Here is an 18,143-nt window from a genome sequence, read left to right as displayed (position 1 = left end):
CCAGGATGGTTAGACACCACTAATACCGGCATCTCAAGTGACTCGTCCGAGGGGCTTTCAGTCGCAGTGCTGCTAATTGCGGCTATTAGAAAGTTTATCGCGGCGCGCATTGATTGATTTTATACGTTTGTCTGAACCTAACAGCATAAACAAATATCAACGTTTAGCTCGTGCGTCTGTTAATTACAAAAATAAGCTGAACAGAAACAGATACAAACATTTTACCCTTTATGGCGCTATCTAACGCAGCTAATGTCGCCGGAATTTCGCAAACACAGAGCGGTTTATCTGCTTGATTTTTTTGCCAGCAGTAAGAGGCGGTTGTCCTTGTTTGAGATTACTTTGAATCATTTAGCTTTTGTGTGTGGTTTCGCGGAACTGTTCAAATATGGTAGCGTCTGGTTTTTGTCCATATCTTACATAACGTTTGTGGAGGTTGACTGACTAAAGATACATCTTAAAGAAAATTTTCGATTTGAATATATGGCCGTATTAATATGTACACATTTGCGTTGTGAACATTTGAATACACTCATTCAATGCACTATTTGACGAGCCAATGTATCTAATTGCATCGTTCCAAAACCCGCCACGGAATAACATGGCAACAATTCAATGAAGCAAAATTGTTGAGTAATAGTTTCTCACACCTCTTTGGAATCCTCGTTGATTTATGGAAGGCTGATTGCACATCCCTCCTTAGGGTGCAAATAAGCACGTTGCGAGAATGGTTACCCTGTGATCAAATGGGACGGCGTGTATCGTGTTGATTGATCTTGTTTTGCCGAGAAGCAAAATGTATATTACACTCATACCCATGGCCAGTCTATAAATTGTCTGCTCCAACGACTCCCCCATCCCTACCACCATCATCAACAATCTCTACTCATCACGTCCAATTTTTCGAGAACTCGGTGTAATGCTCAGAGGTCAAGAGAGATAGAGAAGGACAAAAAAACAATTCACATTCAGAACCGTTATCAAATGCTCAATGTCAAATCACTTGATCTTTCCCATTTTTTGCCACCAAATCATCCAGCTCGGGTCGTCCGGTGCGTGATCGCACAAGTGGAAACGAAAACACGACAGCCGGCGGCTCGATGGAATCAATTGTGGCAGCAATGCATGGCAGCACCAGCACGGTAAGGTGCGGTCCAGCTGATTGCGAGACGGTGTTACGAAAGATTTAATTTGTTCTGGTGCGGTTCTTGGCCGATGATCAGCCACGATCAGCGCTTTCAACAGCAACTCCATGATCGCATTTTGATGAAATTGTTTGTCGACCTTGTTTACTACACAGGAAAGTTTATTCATTCAAAATACGAGCTCGGAGCACTGCATAAGTGGTGGTGCAAATGAGTCATTTGTGTAAACAAGAAACCTTCATTTTCGTCAATCAAACAATGGCATTAGACAAACCGTCACGTGGGCGCTTCGGCAGGTTTGTAGCAACGCTTCTCTTGGTTGTTTCATCGATGGATGTTTCTAGAAGCGGTACAACACAAGAAACCGCTCAAGCGCCTCTCGATGCCTTGGGAAGGTATTTCTATCGGCAACAGTTGGGATACTTCTCTGTTCACCCTTTCCCCCAACACATCGTACCACATCCGGACCGGTTGCGTTGCCCAGCATAAGAGAGTTGGACGGACGGTTTGTTTGGAAGTTCACCTAGCGTCACTGATAACAGGTGCGTGATTGATTTTATAGGCCACCTCGCAAGCCGCGAACAGCAACGCTTATGATTGATAATGCTGCTGCTGCTGCTGCCATGCGCACGGCGTGAATCTCGGTACCCGACGGTGGATCACGAGCACGAGAGAGCAGAAGATGCATCGTTCCGATTGGCCAACTTCTGGCCTGTGAGGCATTTCTGGGCCGCTGGCGCGCGCGCCAACCGCTGGCATAATATCATTAGGCCACGGGCAAAACAAGCAAACAGCATCGGACCACACTACGCACACTACCCAATGGTCCACAATGTGCAAAACGATGCTGCGTATGAATGAAATCATCGCGTGCGTTATGGAATCTCCGGCCCGATTGATCCGTTTGGGTTTTGGAAGCGATCGATCGTTGCTTACGCACTTACCATTCAGTTGAGTGTAGCCCCAAGTGACGGACATTTTGGACGAATGGAGTTTTATCGGTTTCGCTTTCTCAAACACTGGCCACTAATTCAATCGGAGACCACGGCTGCTCGTCTTCTCGGTACCACGCTTGCTAGTGCAATCTCCTCTTTTCTCTGTCTCCTACTATCACTTTCTCGCTCGCCCAACACACAATCACAAGCCACTCGATCGTTACTATCAGCAGCACCAGCACTACTTCTCCGAGTAGCCTCTGTCCATCCGATCGTGCGTGGCGGATGCAATTTCCCTCCGTACGTCTCTCGCGACTGGAAAGTGACTGCACTCGACGTAAACAAACGAGTCGTTCGCATACACGAGAGCCACGCAGGAACCTCTTCTTCTCGACCGAAGATAACCGGATCGGGTGGGAAGGCACTGAACGAAGAGCGCACGGGCACCAAGCCTTTGACAACGTAGGGAGATGGCTGAGGATGACGACAGCGACGACGACGACAACAGCGCGCACAACCGACCAACTCGACGAACGCGGAAAAAATGCCTCCCTCCTCCAGCCGAGTGGAGTGTTATATGCGACGGGCGTGTTCGAGATGCGTTACCACTACGTCGACGGGCGTTTCATCGCCGTTACTCCGACATGTAAGCAACCCCACACACCACCACACAACAACGCACTATTGTTTGTCGCGGTCCGGTCCGCGACGAACGAGGAAAATTAATGGAAACTCACGCAGCCGGTTCGAGGCGACCACCGCTTCGTTTCGTACAAACAACCTAACGACCGATCGAAGGCTGATCTGTGATCGTCCCACCAGTGTTGGTGACGATGATTGGGTCGCTGCAATCATGACAATAATATTCTACACATTGTTCCTGCTGCCTCATTGTCAGTGCCACGTGGTCATAAGAACGTCGGCACTGCACGACGATATATTCGTCACCTGACGTCCCCAGCACGTCGCGACAATGATGGACAGTAAAATGTTTTCTAAATTGCTACCCAAACAATCGCCGCAGCTAATTGAGTAGTTTAAAAGTTGATTTGGAATGTTTTGCACGATAATCAGTCAGCAGACAGTCCCACCCTGGAACGACTCACTTGAGTGGCCGGCATTCGTCTTCTACCAGAGGTGATTTTGCATAGCTTGTCTTTAAGATTTCCCATATCTTGTTTACTTTACCATTGATCCTATCCCTATCAATTCAACACCAGTTGCAACATTCAATAAACATGATGTCCACTTTAATAGCCCATTTCGCGAGAACGCCATCACGGCATGGTAAACAGCAGATTTCCAGTTCAGTTCGAAATCTCGGCGAATCTCCCGCGGTTTTATGAGCCCCGAAAACCCAAAAGAGACAAATTTATGGTCCGTAAAATAACAATAAAACCAACATTAAATCAACCGTGACGTAGTACAATCATTGCCGCTTTAATCGTTGACTAATGAATGGCATTAAAAGGAAAGACATAAAACTGATAACTGGGTGACAGATCGTGTGGAGCGTGATGATTGTGCTGCTGAGAATTGATGGTTGATAAAATTCTAAACAGATTTTAATTTTGGAATTGCCGAACATTGCGCTAAATATGTTGCGAAATTTCTTGCATCATGCTGCAAGAAATGTTTTTGCTCTTTGAACCTTATCGCACCTGTGGCTCACCCATCATCCGTTGTTGATTGATTGACGCGTACAGTAAACAACCGATTTTACTTCAACTATAAATTAAGATAATACAAAAGCCGAGCGATTATAAGAATCGTGGGTTTAACATGCGTGTCATATTTTTGGATAAAATAAATAAAAAGGGCCCCTCTTATCTTTTAAATAAAATTAGAGCAATGAACAGCATAGGAATATGAAGTAACTGCGAGATTAATTTCTTCCCTAATTAACGACTACAACTGATGTGATGTGAATGTGAATATATAACATTATCGTTCAAGACGATCTAGATTCGATCAGTCATTCATAATAGTATGAAAAGAATATCGAAGTAATTTGTAGTGATTTTCGTATAATCCTGGTTACTTGCAAATACTGATAACGATAAGGCCGCTGCAATTATGTTCATATGCATTTGAGAAATACAACGACAGAGTATCTTATAGGGGAAGTCTTGTCTCAATGACCTGAAAATTCAATTAAAATCCTAACGCTAATGTTTCAGATATTGTTATGGAGATGAGAAACTTATAATATTGGAGAGGTGCAATGTTTAACAGAAGTTTAAAATGAATTATGATTTACAATCGCACAATCCAAACGAATGGTCACTGTTCACCATTGTTCGTCAGTCCTACTATATATCTTTAATCCGTCTAAGACTGTTCGTATCTTCGATAATGATAACAGCAGCACTACAAGTACATGGCGCTTGGTGATTAATTGATCCCTTTAATACCTTCCCTAAGTCATATGATCGATTTGTGGTTAAATCGATTGCTTCACGACCGGATTACTACTTTGCGTCACTTTATCGTCACTATCAACAGACCCTCAGACCCACGTGACCGATAAGACTTTGTTCGTTTCGATATCGCCAGCTATTTTCGGTTTGTTTGGTACCGCGTGCGCGTGCGTAAGCAACGGTGATGGGCTGATGAAATTCCGTACTTCCTCTAATGGATGCCCCAATATGTTCCAAATGAAAATTCAAATATTGTTCTCACCTCGCTCAATCGCACAGCGGCGACACTATCCGATTAGCGTGATCAGTCAGGAGTGTGAGCGCTGCTTTGTCCCGCCAGCGAGTTTCTAGTTTATTCTGCTAATGATTATCTTTCCATATTTGATCTTCATTGGACGACATTCGTGTTTAGTTGTTTGGCATGTTGGCTTGATCTTCAAATAATATATAAACAGAATAGTCACGTTTGCTTTGTGTTGATTCGAAGTGAAAATTTCAAACTCCTATAGATATTCAAAGTTCATGTTCTACAGTTTATACCACTTCTGCTGCTTCTTACTTGTCCTGATTCTCAGCCAAACATCCAACCGCCACAGTACGACTGCGCACCATGACTGATAAGCTATTTGGGCCTTGAGACCTCCGAGTAACAAATAAAAGCCAGTCGCCAAGCGTCTCGCCTTTTTTTTCGTTTACCTTGCCAGAGCTATTTCGAGCCTTATTTGAATTTTATAACGTCAAACTCTCCGCTTTTCTACTCGACCTGCCGATCACACGCAAACCGGGTGGTGTGCAAAAATCTCGACCCACATGTCTCAAGAGCTTCTGTTGTTTGTTTCAAAATCACGACCAGCAGACCTTGGAGAGGAAGATAGAACTGGCCTCGAAAAGAAGCAAAACAACGGCAACGCATCTTATCTCTTATTTTAACAAATACCATATCACTATCTTTTGGGTCGATTCCGTCGGCTAGGTGTGCAGGTATCAATCGGGCGCTAATAACCCATCTGTGGACCGTCGACCGTCAGTCAACGCGGCTGCGTGGTATGAATGATTGATTCATTGCTATTCTATTATCACCAAAGTCCTAATGCACTCGAATGTTTTTTTTACGTCGCTTCCCATGCGACCTTCCATTGTTAACATCATTTTGTGAGTGTTGACACACGGACCATTCCCTGATATCTTGTTCGAGTGCCCGATAAGAATTGAGATGTTGCCAATATAAACACTCTATGGTACTAGTAGAACTCTACTTGAGTGTTGTTCCAGAAGCTTATTTCGTTGGAGTTATTTCGAATCGCGTTGTCTCAATCTAGAAGATCTCGATGATTTATTGCTGCAATTAGCTTTGTTCGTCATGTGACTTCAGGAGAGAAAGAGGTCGTCATCGAGTTATGTTCATGTATTGGATTTTGCTCTCTGAGCCACTATCAGTATTTATCATTGGCTGGTAGCCAATACTGTAAGAAAAAGGTTGACGAATTAAACTTTATACTTATTCACATTAACATATTTTAATACTTTATTGACCACACCATATATTCATATGCAGCTACAGCTAATAATAAATAGACTTAACAGATATAATTCCGGTTTGCTACATACTATGGATGGACGGCTTATTTCTCCGCTTTATCACAAGATATCGAGTCACGGTATGCACTCTAGAATGCCGTCAAGTCGAGGTAATCCTGATCAACCCATTGGTCGTCCTTCGGGACCTGTTCCGGTTTGATACCCCAAGAAGTGGTGAGTGGAGTTGTATTCTTATCCAATGACAGGTAGTTAATTACGGCTCTGTCGAAAAAGTGGGAACTCATGGGAAGCGCGTTCCCGGGAATCGGGATGTCCTCCGTGATAGACCAGATGGATATTTTGGACGTCTTGAAGTTCTTTGAAGGAAATAAAAACCGTGTTAAATGAATGGACCTGTGTGATTAGAGAAACGTTGGCATACCTCTGGCAGGCAATGATGCTGTTGGCAGAAATAGTTTGTTCCCGCTTCCTGATGACACAATGTTCCGTCGGGAAAGTACGAATCGACTCCCAGATCGTTCAGATCGAATCGTGGAGCATAATAAGCGTCGCTGTCGGCTCGCTTGCAGTAGATTGCGCAGCTCATCCAGAGCCGCTTCGAGTCGTATGGTCCCTGTATGCCACGGCCATTCGGATCCAGCCGGGGCAAGAGTTTGCTGAACTCGCGGCACCGTCTACTAGCATAAAATGGAACCGGTTCTCGATTGGTGCCGCACAATGCTTGATCTTCGCAAACTGCAATGTCGAGTGCAACTCCCTCACAACCTTGATCAGTATTGACTGGCACAGGATTATCGCATCGCCGTGTCCGACGTCGGAAGCCTTTCGATTGCTCCAGACATCCCGATACGCAATCTTCGTCACTCCATTCACTCCACCCGCCAGGCACAGCGTTCGTTGGCTTTTTCTTCTGTTTAATGCAAACTCCACCCTTACACCACTGAAAAAAGACAGACGGAAAACCAAAGAAAAGTAGCGTTGGTGAATGATTTTAATTAAGAGTCTTACTGTGTGCTGTGGAATCAATAAAAAAGCTCAATAACAATATGCCACGTGGTCCTCTTGAACTCCCACTTCTAATGTTTACTGAATGGAAGATCTGATTAACGGTGGAGCATCCTCCACCGACTTCTCTCTGATAGATTCCGACTATCTTGTCGGTATATGGGTCAAGTCGATCCTGATCCGAGGAGAATACTTTATTGGCGGTATTCAACGCCGTAATACACCTATAGTTATTGCAGTCTATACCCTGATAGTAGTTTTTGGTTGTTAGTTAGGGCGATTCTACATTAGTCAAAAACTTTTGATGCCAAGTCAAAATTTGACTTGGCGTCAAAAGGTCCATACAGAAAAAAAAAGGGTGTATGTAGGACGCTTTTCTACGCCAAATCAAAAGAGCTACTTTGGCGCTCAGTTTTGATACAGTGAAACAAAAAAAGATAACTTTAAACACATGCGCCTACAGCTTTTTAAAAAAAAAAATGCTTTATGCTGATTGACAGACATATAATGCTGCACTTTAGTGTAGTCGTCTCGTAGATGGCAGCGCCCTCTGTAGCCGATCGCTCCAAACCGGCAGCGCCCTCTGTAGCAGATCGCGGGCGTCACCCTTTTGCCCATTTGTCAAAAGTTTTTTCCATTTTTGTGGAAAAATGTAGCTCTTTTGTTTTGACTTGGCATCAAAAGTTTTTGACCAATGTAGAATCGCCCGTAGGTGTAAACAAACCGGCAACGCCCTCTGTAGCCGATCGCGGGCGTCACCCTTTTGGCCATTTGTCAAAAGTTTTTTCCATTTTTATGGAAAAATGTAGCTCTTTTGTTTTGACTTGGTATCAAAAGATTTTGCGCAGTGTAGAGAACGTCTAAGACGTTCTCTAGAACGTAGAAAGGCGTCCTACACACATCATAACTTTAAACACATGCGCCTAAAGCTTTAAAAAAAAATGCTTTATGCTGATTGACAGACACATAATACTGCACTTTAGTGTAGTCGTCTCGTAGATGTAGACAAACCGGCACCGCCCTCTGTAGCCGATCGCGGGGAAAACGAAGGTTTTGGGAAACGCACTTCAAAGTAGAGAGGCATTGAGCCTTGTATGAAAGATGGAAATTTTACACAATACTTTTGAAAGAATAAGCACTCACAAAAAATGTAAAAATTAATAAGAAGAACTAAACTAGAATACCGAAGCCTCTCCTTAAGAGAACATGAGCTCCGTGTTGCAGCTTTTTGCTAGTGTCTAAAGTGGACACTTAATGTGTGGTCGGAACACCTGCATAATGGGCCTGCATGATTGACATGGTGGGTGAGACCTGGAACAGGAATTGAAGGTCAGTATGCGCCTGTAATATCGGTTACTTACCAGAGGTCAATGTTAGTTTGCACTGCGCAAACGTGCGCGTAAAGTGTTCGTTCGATCGCTCTGTGAATTAACTATTATTTTTTATCCAATCGGAGACCACCTCTTCAATCCGAATGTAATCCATTACTTTTACACACAGATTTTCTCATTATTTCAGACGTATATTACTCTTCGTTCCGTCACATTTCGATCAGAGCCTTGTTCGAAACATGTTCGACGATGCGCCTCCATTGGCTGCAGCATGCGAACACGTTGTAGCTGCTAGCTTGCGGTGCCGGTGCCGGTCAGTGGAAGGAGCGGCGTACACGGCAACCGTAATTTAACAAACATGGCAAGGCTACTCATTTGAGGTTTGCTGTCGCCGTGGTTGGTTTCATTGTTCTTCTTGCCACTTTGGGCAAGCGATCGTTCATCCTGGATGGATGGGAACAGATTTTAGTATAAAAAGAGCCACAAATTCGTGATAAAGCCAGACGAAGACACAGAACAAAGGACGAACCTTTCGGGAAATTCGGATCTGTTAATGTTTAAGAGACCCGAAATTGTTCTAGCTGCGGGTGCTTTTACAACGTTAAGAAACCCGAACGTTTGCTCCTTTCCAATACTGTGGATACTTCAATCGTGTTGAGGCCACTAACAGCACTAGAGTATCCTTCACTTCTTGGTGTGGAGCTGTTTTTCCATAACAAGAAAGCATGTCTCAAAAAATGAGAAAATTTAGAAAGTGATGGCCGATTGCAAATATGCAATTTTTGAATGGTTATTGCTTCGCTTTTTGGATCAATTCCTCCTCTGTTACACTACAAAATTGTTGCAATAGCTGATACGGTTCGCAAACTTTGATAGTTCTTCGATATGCAGCACACGCGTCCGAACGGAGTAGCTTCACTGTTTTCACTTCACTGTTTTTTTTTCGATCACGGTTAGAGTTCGACTGATAGATGTTACAAACAATCTCGACAAGGACTCGACCAAACTTCTGATAAACCGCGCGTTTCCGCCGCTTCCTCCAATCCGATTATCGTTGGTAATGATACACCTCGGAGGGCTCTGCTGTTTTAATGTACAGAATAATACTCAGAGGAGTTAATAAAACATGATCAGCACTGCATAAACTGTTACAGGAACCAAATGCGCTCTCACTGTATAAACTCAGTAGAGCCAGGTCGGAATAATCTCTCTCGCATGCAAGGTCTTACTGTATAATGTTCACAATTTAAGAGCACGGGGACAAAACTGAAGGAGAACAACTTGATCGTACAATATGCGTACTCGATGGTGTTCTATGGGGTGCAACACATTTTTGTAAATTCAACAATTAACGGCCCAGACCAGGCTCTATGCGGCAGCTCGCATAGTGCTTTTCCAATCAATTAAAGCTGTGGAATTTGGATCGAAGACCAGAAGTATATCACATTACATGAAAGTGATAGAAGATCTGATAGAGTAGACGCAGACCCCGTAAATATTGTATCGAAGAAAATTGTTGATGCATAGGAAGATAAAATAACATATAAAATATATATATTGTAAGATACCTTGCTATCACCACAATCGGTACCTTCCAAAGCTGGCCCAGCGAAGTAAAATCCCGTTCGATGTGGTGTACGGCACCTAATATTCTGACAAATTTCCCGTATGTCTGGTGAAACTAGAATGGCATCGGTGTCCCTGTAAAGAGCGATTCGAATGTCTATTGTGCATCTTAAGCCTTGTGCCAGTCGTTTGGTACTTACGTGAGCAGTACTTCACATTGCTTTTTAGCCGTCCAAACCTGACCCGGGTGATCATAGTATTTGGATGTATTATACTCAGGAACTTCTTTCGCTGTCGTTTCGAATAGACAACCGGCCCAACTGAAAGTTAAAGAATCAAATCAAGTGGAATGTCGGTGCGATTTGTAACGACTGCTATCGTACTTTAACTGTGCGATTGCATCGGCACTGCAGCTGGACCACGTGGTTTCACCCTGCGTTCCTCTCGACGGTGACATCACAAAACCATCCTTCGGGCATCCATTCCCTACCGAATCGTGATGCATTCCTAAACTGAGAACACAAACAGAACCTGTACTCGATGGATTAGCCTCTTCTTGCTGCAATTTGCTGCATACTTATGTCCAATCTCGTGAGCCGCTATAAAGACGGAAGTAAATCCCGACGATGGATAGGGTTTTCCGAAAACGTTTCTCGTACCAAACTCCGCTATCACGCACGCATATTCACTCAAACATACGCCACCAACTGTCGCCAATCCCATGGTGACTCCGTTTCGGCGTCCATTTTCGATGGCATAAAAGTCCAATCCAGAGAGATACAGGGCCATGTCCCATCGGCCCTGGTTGAGCGCTGTTTGATAGGAACAAAAGGAATTCAGCAACAAGTTGCGCTCGCCATTATAGTGTGGCATTGCCGATGGTTGGGTGCGCATGATTTCCAGATAAACTAGAACGATATCGACGCCAGCTCCTAACGATGGATGCTTGTAGAGTGCCTGGATTCCATTGATATACGCAAGCAGGAACTCCTTTAAGGCGTCATCGTTGTGTTTAAAGTATGGTGAAAAGGTTCGATAAGCCGCCTCATCAAAGAACACAGCCAACTCTACGGTTGGTTTGGTTGGCCGACGCGATGAAGCTGTTCTGTTACGACCATCTTTGATATCGATCTCGACCAGCTCGTTTGAGGTATAGTTTCTCTGGCCTAGAGTGTCACCCAGTAGGTGAATCGTAGATTGTGCTCGTCGGCGAATGAGCTCATATGATACGTCGGGGGGAGTGTTCAGTTGCAGCGTTTTGATAAGATAAGGTCGACGAAAGGATGCCGTCGTAGGGTTTACTTCGTCGTCATCCAAAGGAATGATCTCAAGATCACCCAAGGAGTGAAAAATTATCCCGGTCTAGAAATCACAGAAAATAAACTTTAATTAAAATCGTGGTATAGTGGCGTAGGTTTGTTAACAGCTTTATATTAAGCTAGTAGTGCGCAGCAGCACCATCCAAACAAAACCAATTGATCCCGATGCTTGTCATTTTTTCATCTTTATATATGTTTGATTGGAAGAGTGAACCTAATTTATCACGTAACACCTGCAGTACTGCCATGTAATTCATGTAAATATTGTCTTTCACACAAATTTTGCATCATATTTCCTCACTGAGTTTACAATCTTATACAATAACAGGACAACATTACCACCAAATTCGGTAAAGATATAGTCGCGTATAATACTAAAGAAGACGTGATTTCGGAGAAACACTTTCTACTTTCATGTTCCACTAGCAGCCCTGTTCGTCATTGCCACTGATGGATTTCACTTCATTTCGTTTTCGTTGATCGTAAACCTGGTCTCAACAGTCACAGAACTATCGCGACGATCGCGGCTGGAATTAACACATCGTTGCGGTCGGTTTTATACGTACATATCGATCGACACCATTCCGTGACACTGCTGCGGTGATATTGCCATCATTATGCACGAAATGCTCACTGTCACCACCAACATCGTTTAGCACTTTCGATGTGCGATCTTGGATCGTCTTGAATACTGTTTCTCGTGTGGTGAGCACTCGGTTCGGTTTGAGCTGTAACGCGATCGGAGTTTCTCGGAACTTGAAGCTCAGATTTAACCCCTTTATGCTGCCAGCTTCATCCGAATGTAGGGGTTGCACCAGAAGATCCACCACTTCAAAGTAGGGCCAATCACTTTCGATCGCGGTTCCAAAATACTTTAAACCATCGACACTAGCAGCGGACGATTCTTGACCATTCCCGTTCTCATCGATCGAATGGCCATCGACGGAATGACCGACGATCACTATTAACAATCCACTCAGCACGAATTGAACCATCTTCACCATGGCCGCGTCAGTGTCGCCGAACCGCGATGCGAACGAACCACGAGCCGTTTGTATGCCGAGTTTGGTGTGAACTGCGGGAGAAATTCTGTCAAACCGAGGGTTTTAAATGGATTTCAGGCAAACTTAGCGATTCTGCACAGGTGACGCAAGTATACGAGCCACCTGAATGAGATCAGTAGCACAGCCCGGCCACTTCCGGAGGCACGGACCGGCTGGAAACGGGGTTGGTAGGGAGAAGCCAAAGGATAAATGCAAATTGGGTGAAACAAAAACAAAAAAGACCATAAAGCGCATCCACCATCGTATCCATCTGGGTAAGTCTGGAAGTCAAAATGCCATGTGTTGCGGTAGAGAGTGCACTTACGATACGTTCCACTAGGTGGAAGGTGGCTTTCAAATTCAAATCATACATGACGAGATGCGGGCGTCGCGTGTCATATGAGCTTTTGCGAAGGAAATGGCAGTGGCGCTCTGTTCACACTTGGTTACGATTTATCGTAATTGGCACCAATTAAATGCTGCAACTGTCTACCTACTAATGACGGGATGGGAACATTTGGTAAGGTGTCAAGTGCAGCACTGTAGGCCTGGCAGTTTCCCGTACCAAATCCTTGGCCTGCTTCTTATCTTGTTGCTAGAGGGTAGTAGCCAAATCGGTTTAATTTGTAAATTGGTTTAAAGATATCTTTCCCAAGCATAGGCTTTCACGAGAGGCCTTCATTTTAAGTCACCTTTAACTCAATACATTTCATCACTCGATTAAGTATATTTATTATAGTTTTATTTAATGATTTATAATTTAAATTGTATATTATTGAATCCTGTTGAACGACACGTTGCATTGTATGTATTTTTAGTGTTGTCGGAATTAACACTCCCTTTACTCGAATCTACAACACTATTTTTGATATTGTAACCCTATTTGTAACAATCGACATACTTTGAGTGAGCGACATAATTAAATTATAGCGTATTAACGAATTGTACGAGTATTTAACTACCATGTCACACGTGGATGTGAACAGTATTTTGGATAACCTGGTAAAACTAGTTAAAGTTGTTTGACTCATGCGTGCAGATCGTAGTTTTGGGAATATCAATTCAATTTGAAACAATTAAATCGCGAACCACAGAAAGACCATACCGCCTAATGAACCACTCACACGCTATATCTTTCCCATTTATGTCTGCTATTTGCCTCATTGCCCACGCTGCAAGCAAGATGACTCCATCGAGCTGGAAAACCAACAAATACTGGACAACTCCGCGAACAGTCCCATCCTGCGAAAGACAAACCGAGTGCGTCGATTGAGAAATGAAATCAAAAGTGTTTGCAAAACAAGAAAAGTATCTGCGACGAGCGCAGTGCACGTCTCGGTGGTGAACGCAGAATCATGGCTCGGATCTTGATCTTCTCACATTCCATTCCTCGCGAGATGCGTGCATTGTCTGCTGAATGCTCGCGACGTAGCGGGCGCGTTCGTTTAGACATGTTCATATGATTTGTTGCCCTTTTTTGCGTCAGTCAATGTTATGGGTCTTTTCTTCCTTCTCTCGTTTCACTCTCAACTCCTTTTTGCTAATGCAAATGGTTGTTCTGGCTGTGGTCTTTGTTCGACGAAGAGCAGTTGCACTGAGAGTGGAAGACCGTTAGAGCGACAGAAGCGACGCCCGAACAGCGCGGAACAGTCATTCGTGCATGTAGAACGGAGATCGCGATCCCACCACCCCCTCCTTTCCTACCCCATTGACTGCATCCGGCAGCGTGATGGCTCAGAACACAGAAGACAGAACGTGACATTCGATCGCCCGCGCATCGAGCATAATTTCTCACTTCTTAATGTACAAACATAAAAACACCGGAGAACCGCAACGGCACTAATCCTACTCATCCAATCATCGGTCCACGATGGTTGAGAGTGATGGAGCGAGTACTCTCTGGGAACCTCCCTTCGAGCTGCTTGTCTTTCGCTTAGCTAAACTCCGAACTAGATGCTACATATAAATAAATGTGTGACAAATGTATGTTTATGCTTAATTGAGGCAATGCATAGCAGCGATGGGGTGTGAGCGTACAAATCCCATATTCTTACCGGGCGAGCCCGTGCTGTGCGAAGAGGAGGATCTGGCCGATCGCATTACCGATCGCGGGATGCTCTCCGGAGATCGCGTTCTTATGATGGTGGCGCGTTCTGAGCGAAACGCTACAGTCACCAGTGCCATCAACTGCTCCGCGATGCCAGTATCGCTCCAGAGGCGCCACCGATCGGACGTTTTGAGTGTGTGTGATTTTCAAACGGTACGCGATTGTGCGAAGCTCGTTTCGATCGCTGGCGCGTGTTTCTCGATCTCGTTCCGATGCTTTCGCTATCATCGTCGCTAAAACCATGGAGCAAGATTACGAATCGATTGAGGATTATCTGAGCAACGAGTTCTACGATACGATGTGCAGTTCCGCCGAGTGTCAGGATGGCATCGCTGCTGACGATGGTGCACAAATTAGGCCCATGAAACAGATAATGTTCCTGTACGGGTACAACGTCCTAATTGTAGGCATCGGAATCGTGTTGAATATTGTACTGATGAAAGGAATTCTTGGCGCCAAAGCCAGTGGTGAGTATTGTGATCCGATTGCGATTGGTAGTTTCCGTCTTACTAATCGCAGCATTGACCTTCGTCGGGCTCAGGCGCTTTCTTATTCCTGGTGCAGATAGCGATCGTCGATGTATTGACGCTGTTGATCAGCAACTGGGAGCTTCATTATCTCTTCCAACACGCCTGGACGTTACCGCCGATTCATTGCTCACTCTACAGAGGATTCGATTCCTTCACCAGCGTCGCGACCGTGTACTTCATTGTTGGATTAAACTTTCACGCCATAGCGACGTACAATCTGGCAGTGGATATAGCTAAAAGTACACTAGCCACGCCAGAACAGGAGTGCATGGAGGACTCGGTGACAGAGGAGAACGGCTATGAAGTGACTACCGATGCCATTTCACAGAAGCGATCACTTACGATTGACTATCGGTACAGGAAGACGCGCATCTCGGTGCTGTTTCCGATCCTGCTTGTCTGGTTCATTGCCGTGTCCGAGTCGTTGCCAGTGTTTCTGTTCTCCGACGTCAACGTAGATCAAACGAAACAATGTGCCATTCTGACGAATACAAGCATCAATAACTTTGCGGTAAATTTGCTGGTAATCGGCATACGCATCGCAATTCCAACCGTTGCACTAGTCATAACCACCATACAGTTGGTGATTAAATTTCACAACGGAAAACACTTTCCACATCCTGATGAGGTGGACGAGAACGTTGCCTTTGCGCTGAAGCTGTCCATCTTTCTATCGGTTTCCTACCTAGTATTCGCTATGCAGCGACTGTATGGTTCGCTGCTACTGGAACTGCTCTCTGTGCCATTAATTGTGTCCAAGTATGCTCTAATTAACTCGACGATTGGTCTCATTTTAAGCGTGTTCTACTATTCGATATCTTTCATTCGACCACTGGTCACTATCATCATGTGTAAGCAGAAGCACAATCATGTAGATATTAACTTTATATGCAGAAAAAAAGTGCTTCCCGCTCGGGAAGCTAAGGAGATTTTGCTATAACATTTCAGAGTGGACCACTATTTTGAAATAGTTGCTCTGCAATTTTAAGAAAACAGAACAAATGAAATAAATGAGCTGCACGATTTAATATGAAAATGAAAATGTTTATTTATGCGATACAAACGATCATTTTGTATATCTCTAAGTAATCTAAGTTGTAGTAGCATAATAAAGTGGTTAAATATTTAAAATTTTAGCGTTTAAATAACCGATGGATTAAGCCGGACACAGACACACATCCTGTACAGGGGAGGACACACATCCTGTACAGGGGATTCTTCCCTTCCAAGTAGCTAAAATGATTACTTTAACATAATATTTACCACAAAAACATACACACGTTTTAATTTATTTAAAAAAAATCATTTTTAACGATAAGAAAGGAGGGTGAGGGTTACATTTTCATTATCAATAGATAATATTTGGATAGTTTCACGCACGGTATATCGATTTAATCTCGTGATTGATCAATTTGAACACGGTCAGGATGGGCCAGAAGCCACGATAAAGAAAGCTTGCGAAATTAAATTGTCCACCATACAAAGGATTCATCATTAGCATGTTTTCATCAATTCGACACGCAAGGACAACTCAAAGCTTTACGAGGAAATCCAGGTTTTTCGGGCCTTTAACCAGTTACTATACCTTACTTCAAAACTAAACACAGCCCTGTTTGCAGCAATATTTTTCATATTGTTTGCGCATTGCCAGATTGGGGTTTCCCGGCTTTACCCGGCGAAACCGCGACGTTTAACCGGTTATTTAACCGATAAATTTTAAAACATTCAGCCCTAAGTTTTAAAATCCGTAGCGCGGCTCAGTGCATACCACCCTAAGCTCAAGTCCAGCTGTCAAAATCTGCCATATAAACAGAAGCGTAAATAAATAAAGACAAAAAGTTTTACAACTTTAACTTAACTTAAGTGAGTAACTAGAATCGTGCCAGAAGTGATTTCTATGCTCAATCGATCGGAAGCGGAAGTAAACTTTCTTCGTCCTCCTTCATTTAGCCAAATCGCGCCAGTCGCGCGGACGAGTTTGTGTGCGTTCTTCGTGGTTTCGTCGTGTTTTGTGTGCTGTGCAAAGTTTACTGTGCCAAAGAGTGAAAAATGAGTGAAAAACTATTGAATGAAATGATGGCGTCCAAGGACTTTCAAGCAGACAATTTGGTGGAGTGGTTTCTACAGTATTTTAAGGTAAGTGGTTCAATTTTTAGAATTTTGTCTCCACGATTTTCTGAGAGCCAATTTCGTAAACAAACTGCTGTCAACTATGTTCAGCGCAGTACACTACCCTACAGTGCTGGGAATGTATCTCGTACCCGGGCACGATGTGCTATAAAAATTGTCTCCAAATTATCAACTCCTTCAATTTTTTCGGGGGTATCTTTTCAGGTTTTTTTTAGACATTCTCCTTCATTCTGATATTGAGCTATTATTATAAACTTGAATTGAAAAATTATTTTCCTGTCAATTGTATTTCGGATTTTCCAAAACCTATTTCCTTATTTTATTTCTTCTCCGTGATTCGTAAAATGCAGTATTTGAATTGTTTGTGGAAACATATTATCTCTCCCAAGAGCCCGTCGTTTCGTCTACGCAACTTATCTGATTCATGCGCGAAAGGCAAACAAAAACTGTGACTTTATGCCCTGTTCTTTGTTTCAACATGACCAACGGCATAACAATAGTTGAAAACGCCGGCAACGACACTAAAAACAGCTTTCAGCACGTCCGCTATCCGGAAGAGTACCATGATGATTAGCTGCAAGAGGCTGAACGTTGCATTTTTCACTAGTAATCAATGCAGAAAGGGATTATGTGGTTCGGATTAGAGCCGCACCTAGACTCGCCTCCGACAGCTTAGTCTGCTTTGGTCCAAAAGTTGAACGACATTCGTCGGCAGTTCCGAGCTCGCCACAAGCCGGCATCCGATCGCGAGAATCCGTCGTCGTCGCTCATCGAGAGAGGAACCGTCGCGGATTGCTCACGACGACCTCGACGACGACGACGACGACGACGACGACAACGGCGAGCGGCAGATGCTCGCCGGTTGCAAAAAAAAGGAGCAAAAGAAGTGATAACCATCATCCGGTTTTGCCATTTGCTTCGTACGCCGGGGGTCTGCAGCAACAGCAGAGCGCGGACCGCCAGCCTCGCGCGGTCTTTGCGCTTTCATGTTGATATGTCTGTGTCTGTGTCCCGGTGCCCGGTGCCCGGTGCCCGCGGTGTACCACGGCGACCCGCGATTGTCTGGCGTGCAA

The 18,143-nt window shown here is 44.1% G+C and overlaps 4 protein-coding genes across 5 annotated transcripts in view; 2 read left to right on the top strand and 2 right to left on the bottom strand.

Annotated features, from left to right (window-relative positions):
• The window catches only part of LOC125948725 (carbonic anhydrase 2), a 10,471-nt gene extending 7,836 nt beyond the window's left edge, over positions 1 to 2,635 (bottom strand). Inside the window, exon 1 of the mRNA XM_049675066.1 lies at positions 2,090 to 2,635. Within this exon, the coding sequence (XP_049531023.1) occupies positions 2,090 to 2,123 (34 nt within the window). The 5' untranslated portion in view covers positions 2,124 to 2,635. The remainder of the gene's footprint in view (positions 1 to 2,089) is intronic.
• A 3,423-nt stretch (positions 2,636 to 6,058) lies between these two features.
• Positions 6,059 to 12,264, bottom strand: LOC125959361 (A disintegrin and metalloproteinase with thrombospondin motifs adt-2-like). Its single transcript, XM_049692182.1, has 7 exons — positions 11,827 to 12,264; positions 10,519 to 11,303; positions 10,325 to 10,453; positions 10,142 to 10,261; positions 9,944 to 10,076; positions 6,461 to 6,979; positions 6,059 to 6,395 (listed from the first exon to the last, which is right to left on the bottom strand). Exons 1-7 carry the CDS (start codon positions 12,262 to 12,264, stop codon positions 6,168 to 6,170), a joined length of 2,352 nt encoding a protein of 783 aa, XP_049548139.1. The 3' UTR covers positions 6,059 to 6,167.
• A 2,231-nt stretch (positions 12,265 to 14,495) lies between these two features.
• On the top strand, positions 14,496 to 16,027 carry LOC125948711 (uncharacterized). Its single transcript, XM_049675040.1, has 2 exons — positions 14,496 to 14,877; positions 14,952 to 16,027. The coding sequence occupies exons 1-2, from the start codon at positions 14,652 to 14,654 to the stop codon at positions 15,878 to 15,880; spliced, it is 1,155 nt and encodes a 384-aa protein (XP_049530997.1). The 5' UTR covers positions 14,496 to 14,651; the 3' UTR covers positions 15,881 to 16,027.
• Positions 16,028 to 16,765: 738 nt separating this feature from the next.
• LOC125948683 (protein disks lost) overlaps positions 16,766 to 18,143 on the top strand; it is a 77,855-nt gene continuing 76,477 nt past the window's right edge. Inside the window, exons 1-2 of one of the 2 annotated variants that reach the window (XM_049674977.1) lie at positions 16,766 to 16,803; positions 16,891 to 17,076. In XM_049674977.1, coding sequence (XP_049530934.1) covers positions 16,990 to 17,076 — 87 coding nt within the window. In that variant the 5' untranslated portion in view covers positions 16,766 to 16,803; positions 16,891 to 16,989. Of the gene's footprint in view, positions 17,077 to 18,143 lie in introns of both variants that reach the window. The other variant, XM_049674976.1, reaches the window with a different exon arrangement.

The sequence above is a fragment of the Anopheles darlingi genome, chromosome 2 (assembly GCF_943734745.1).
Source record: "Anopheles darlingi chromosome 2, idAnoDarlMG_H_01, whole genome shotgun sequence".
In the NCBI taxonomy this organism is placed as follows: Eukaryota; Metazoa; Arthropoda; class Insecta; order Diptera; family Culicidae; genus Anopheles; species Anopheles darlingi.
The sequence above is the reverse complement of the archived record's forward strand: the minus strand, read 5'-3'. Positions and strand labels throughout refer to the sequence as shown.

Bases quoted from the DNA above. Each gene is read 5' to 3' on its own strand.
- LOC125959361 (XM_049692182.1), bottom strand. From the start codon at position 12,264: ATGGTGAAGATGGTTCAATTCGTGCTGAGTGGATTGTTAATAGTGATC. The intron at 10,454-10,518 runs GTATGCAGCAAA...TTGTGTTCTCAG, and splicing joins GCTCACGAGATTGGACATAA to TTTAGGAATGCATCACGATT. The intron at 10,262-10,324 runs GTACGATAGCAG...TTTAACTTTCAG, and splicing joins GATGCAATCGCACAGTTAAA to TTGGGCCGGTTGTCTATTCG.
- LOC125948711 (XM_049675040.1), top strand. From the start codon at position 14,652: ATGGAGCAAGATTACGAATCGATTGAGGATTATCTGAGCAACGAGTTC. The intron at 14,878-14,951 runs GTGAGTATTGTG...CGTCGGGCTCAG, and splicing joins TCTTGGCGCCAAAGCCAGTG to GCGCTTTCTTATTCCTGGTG.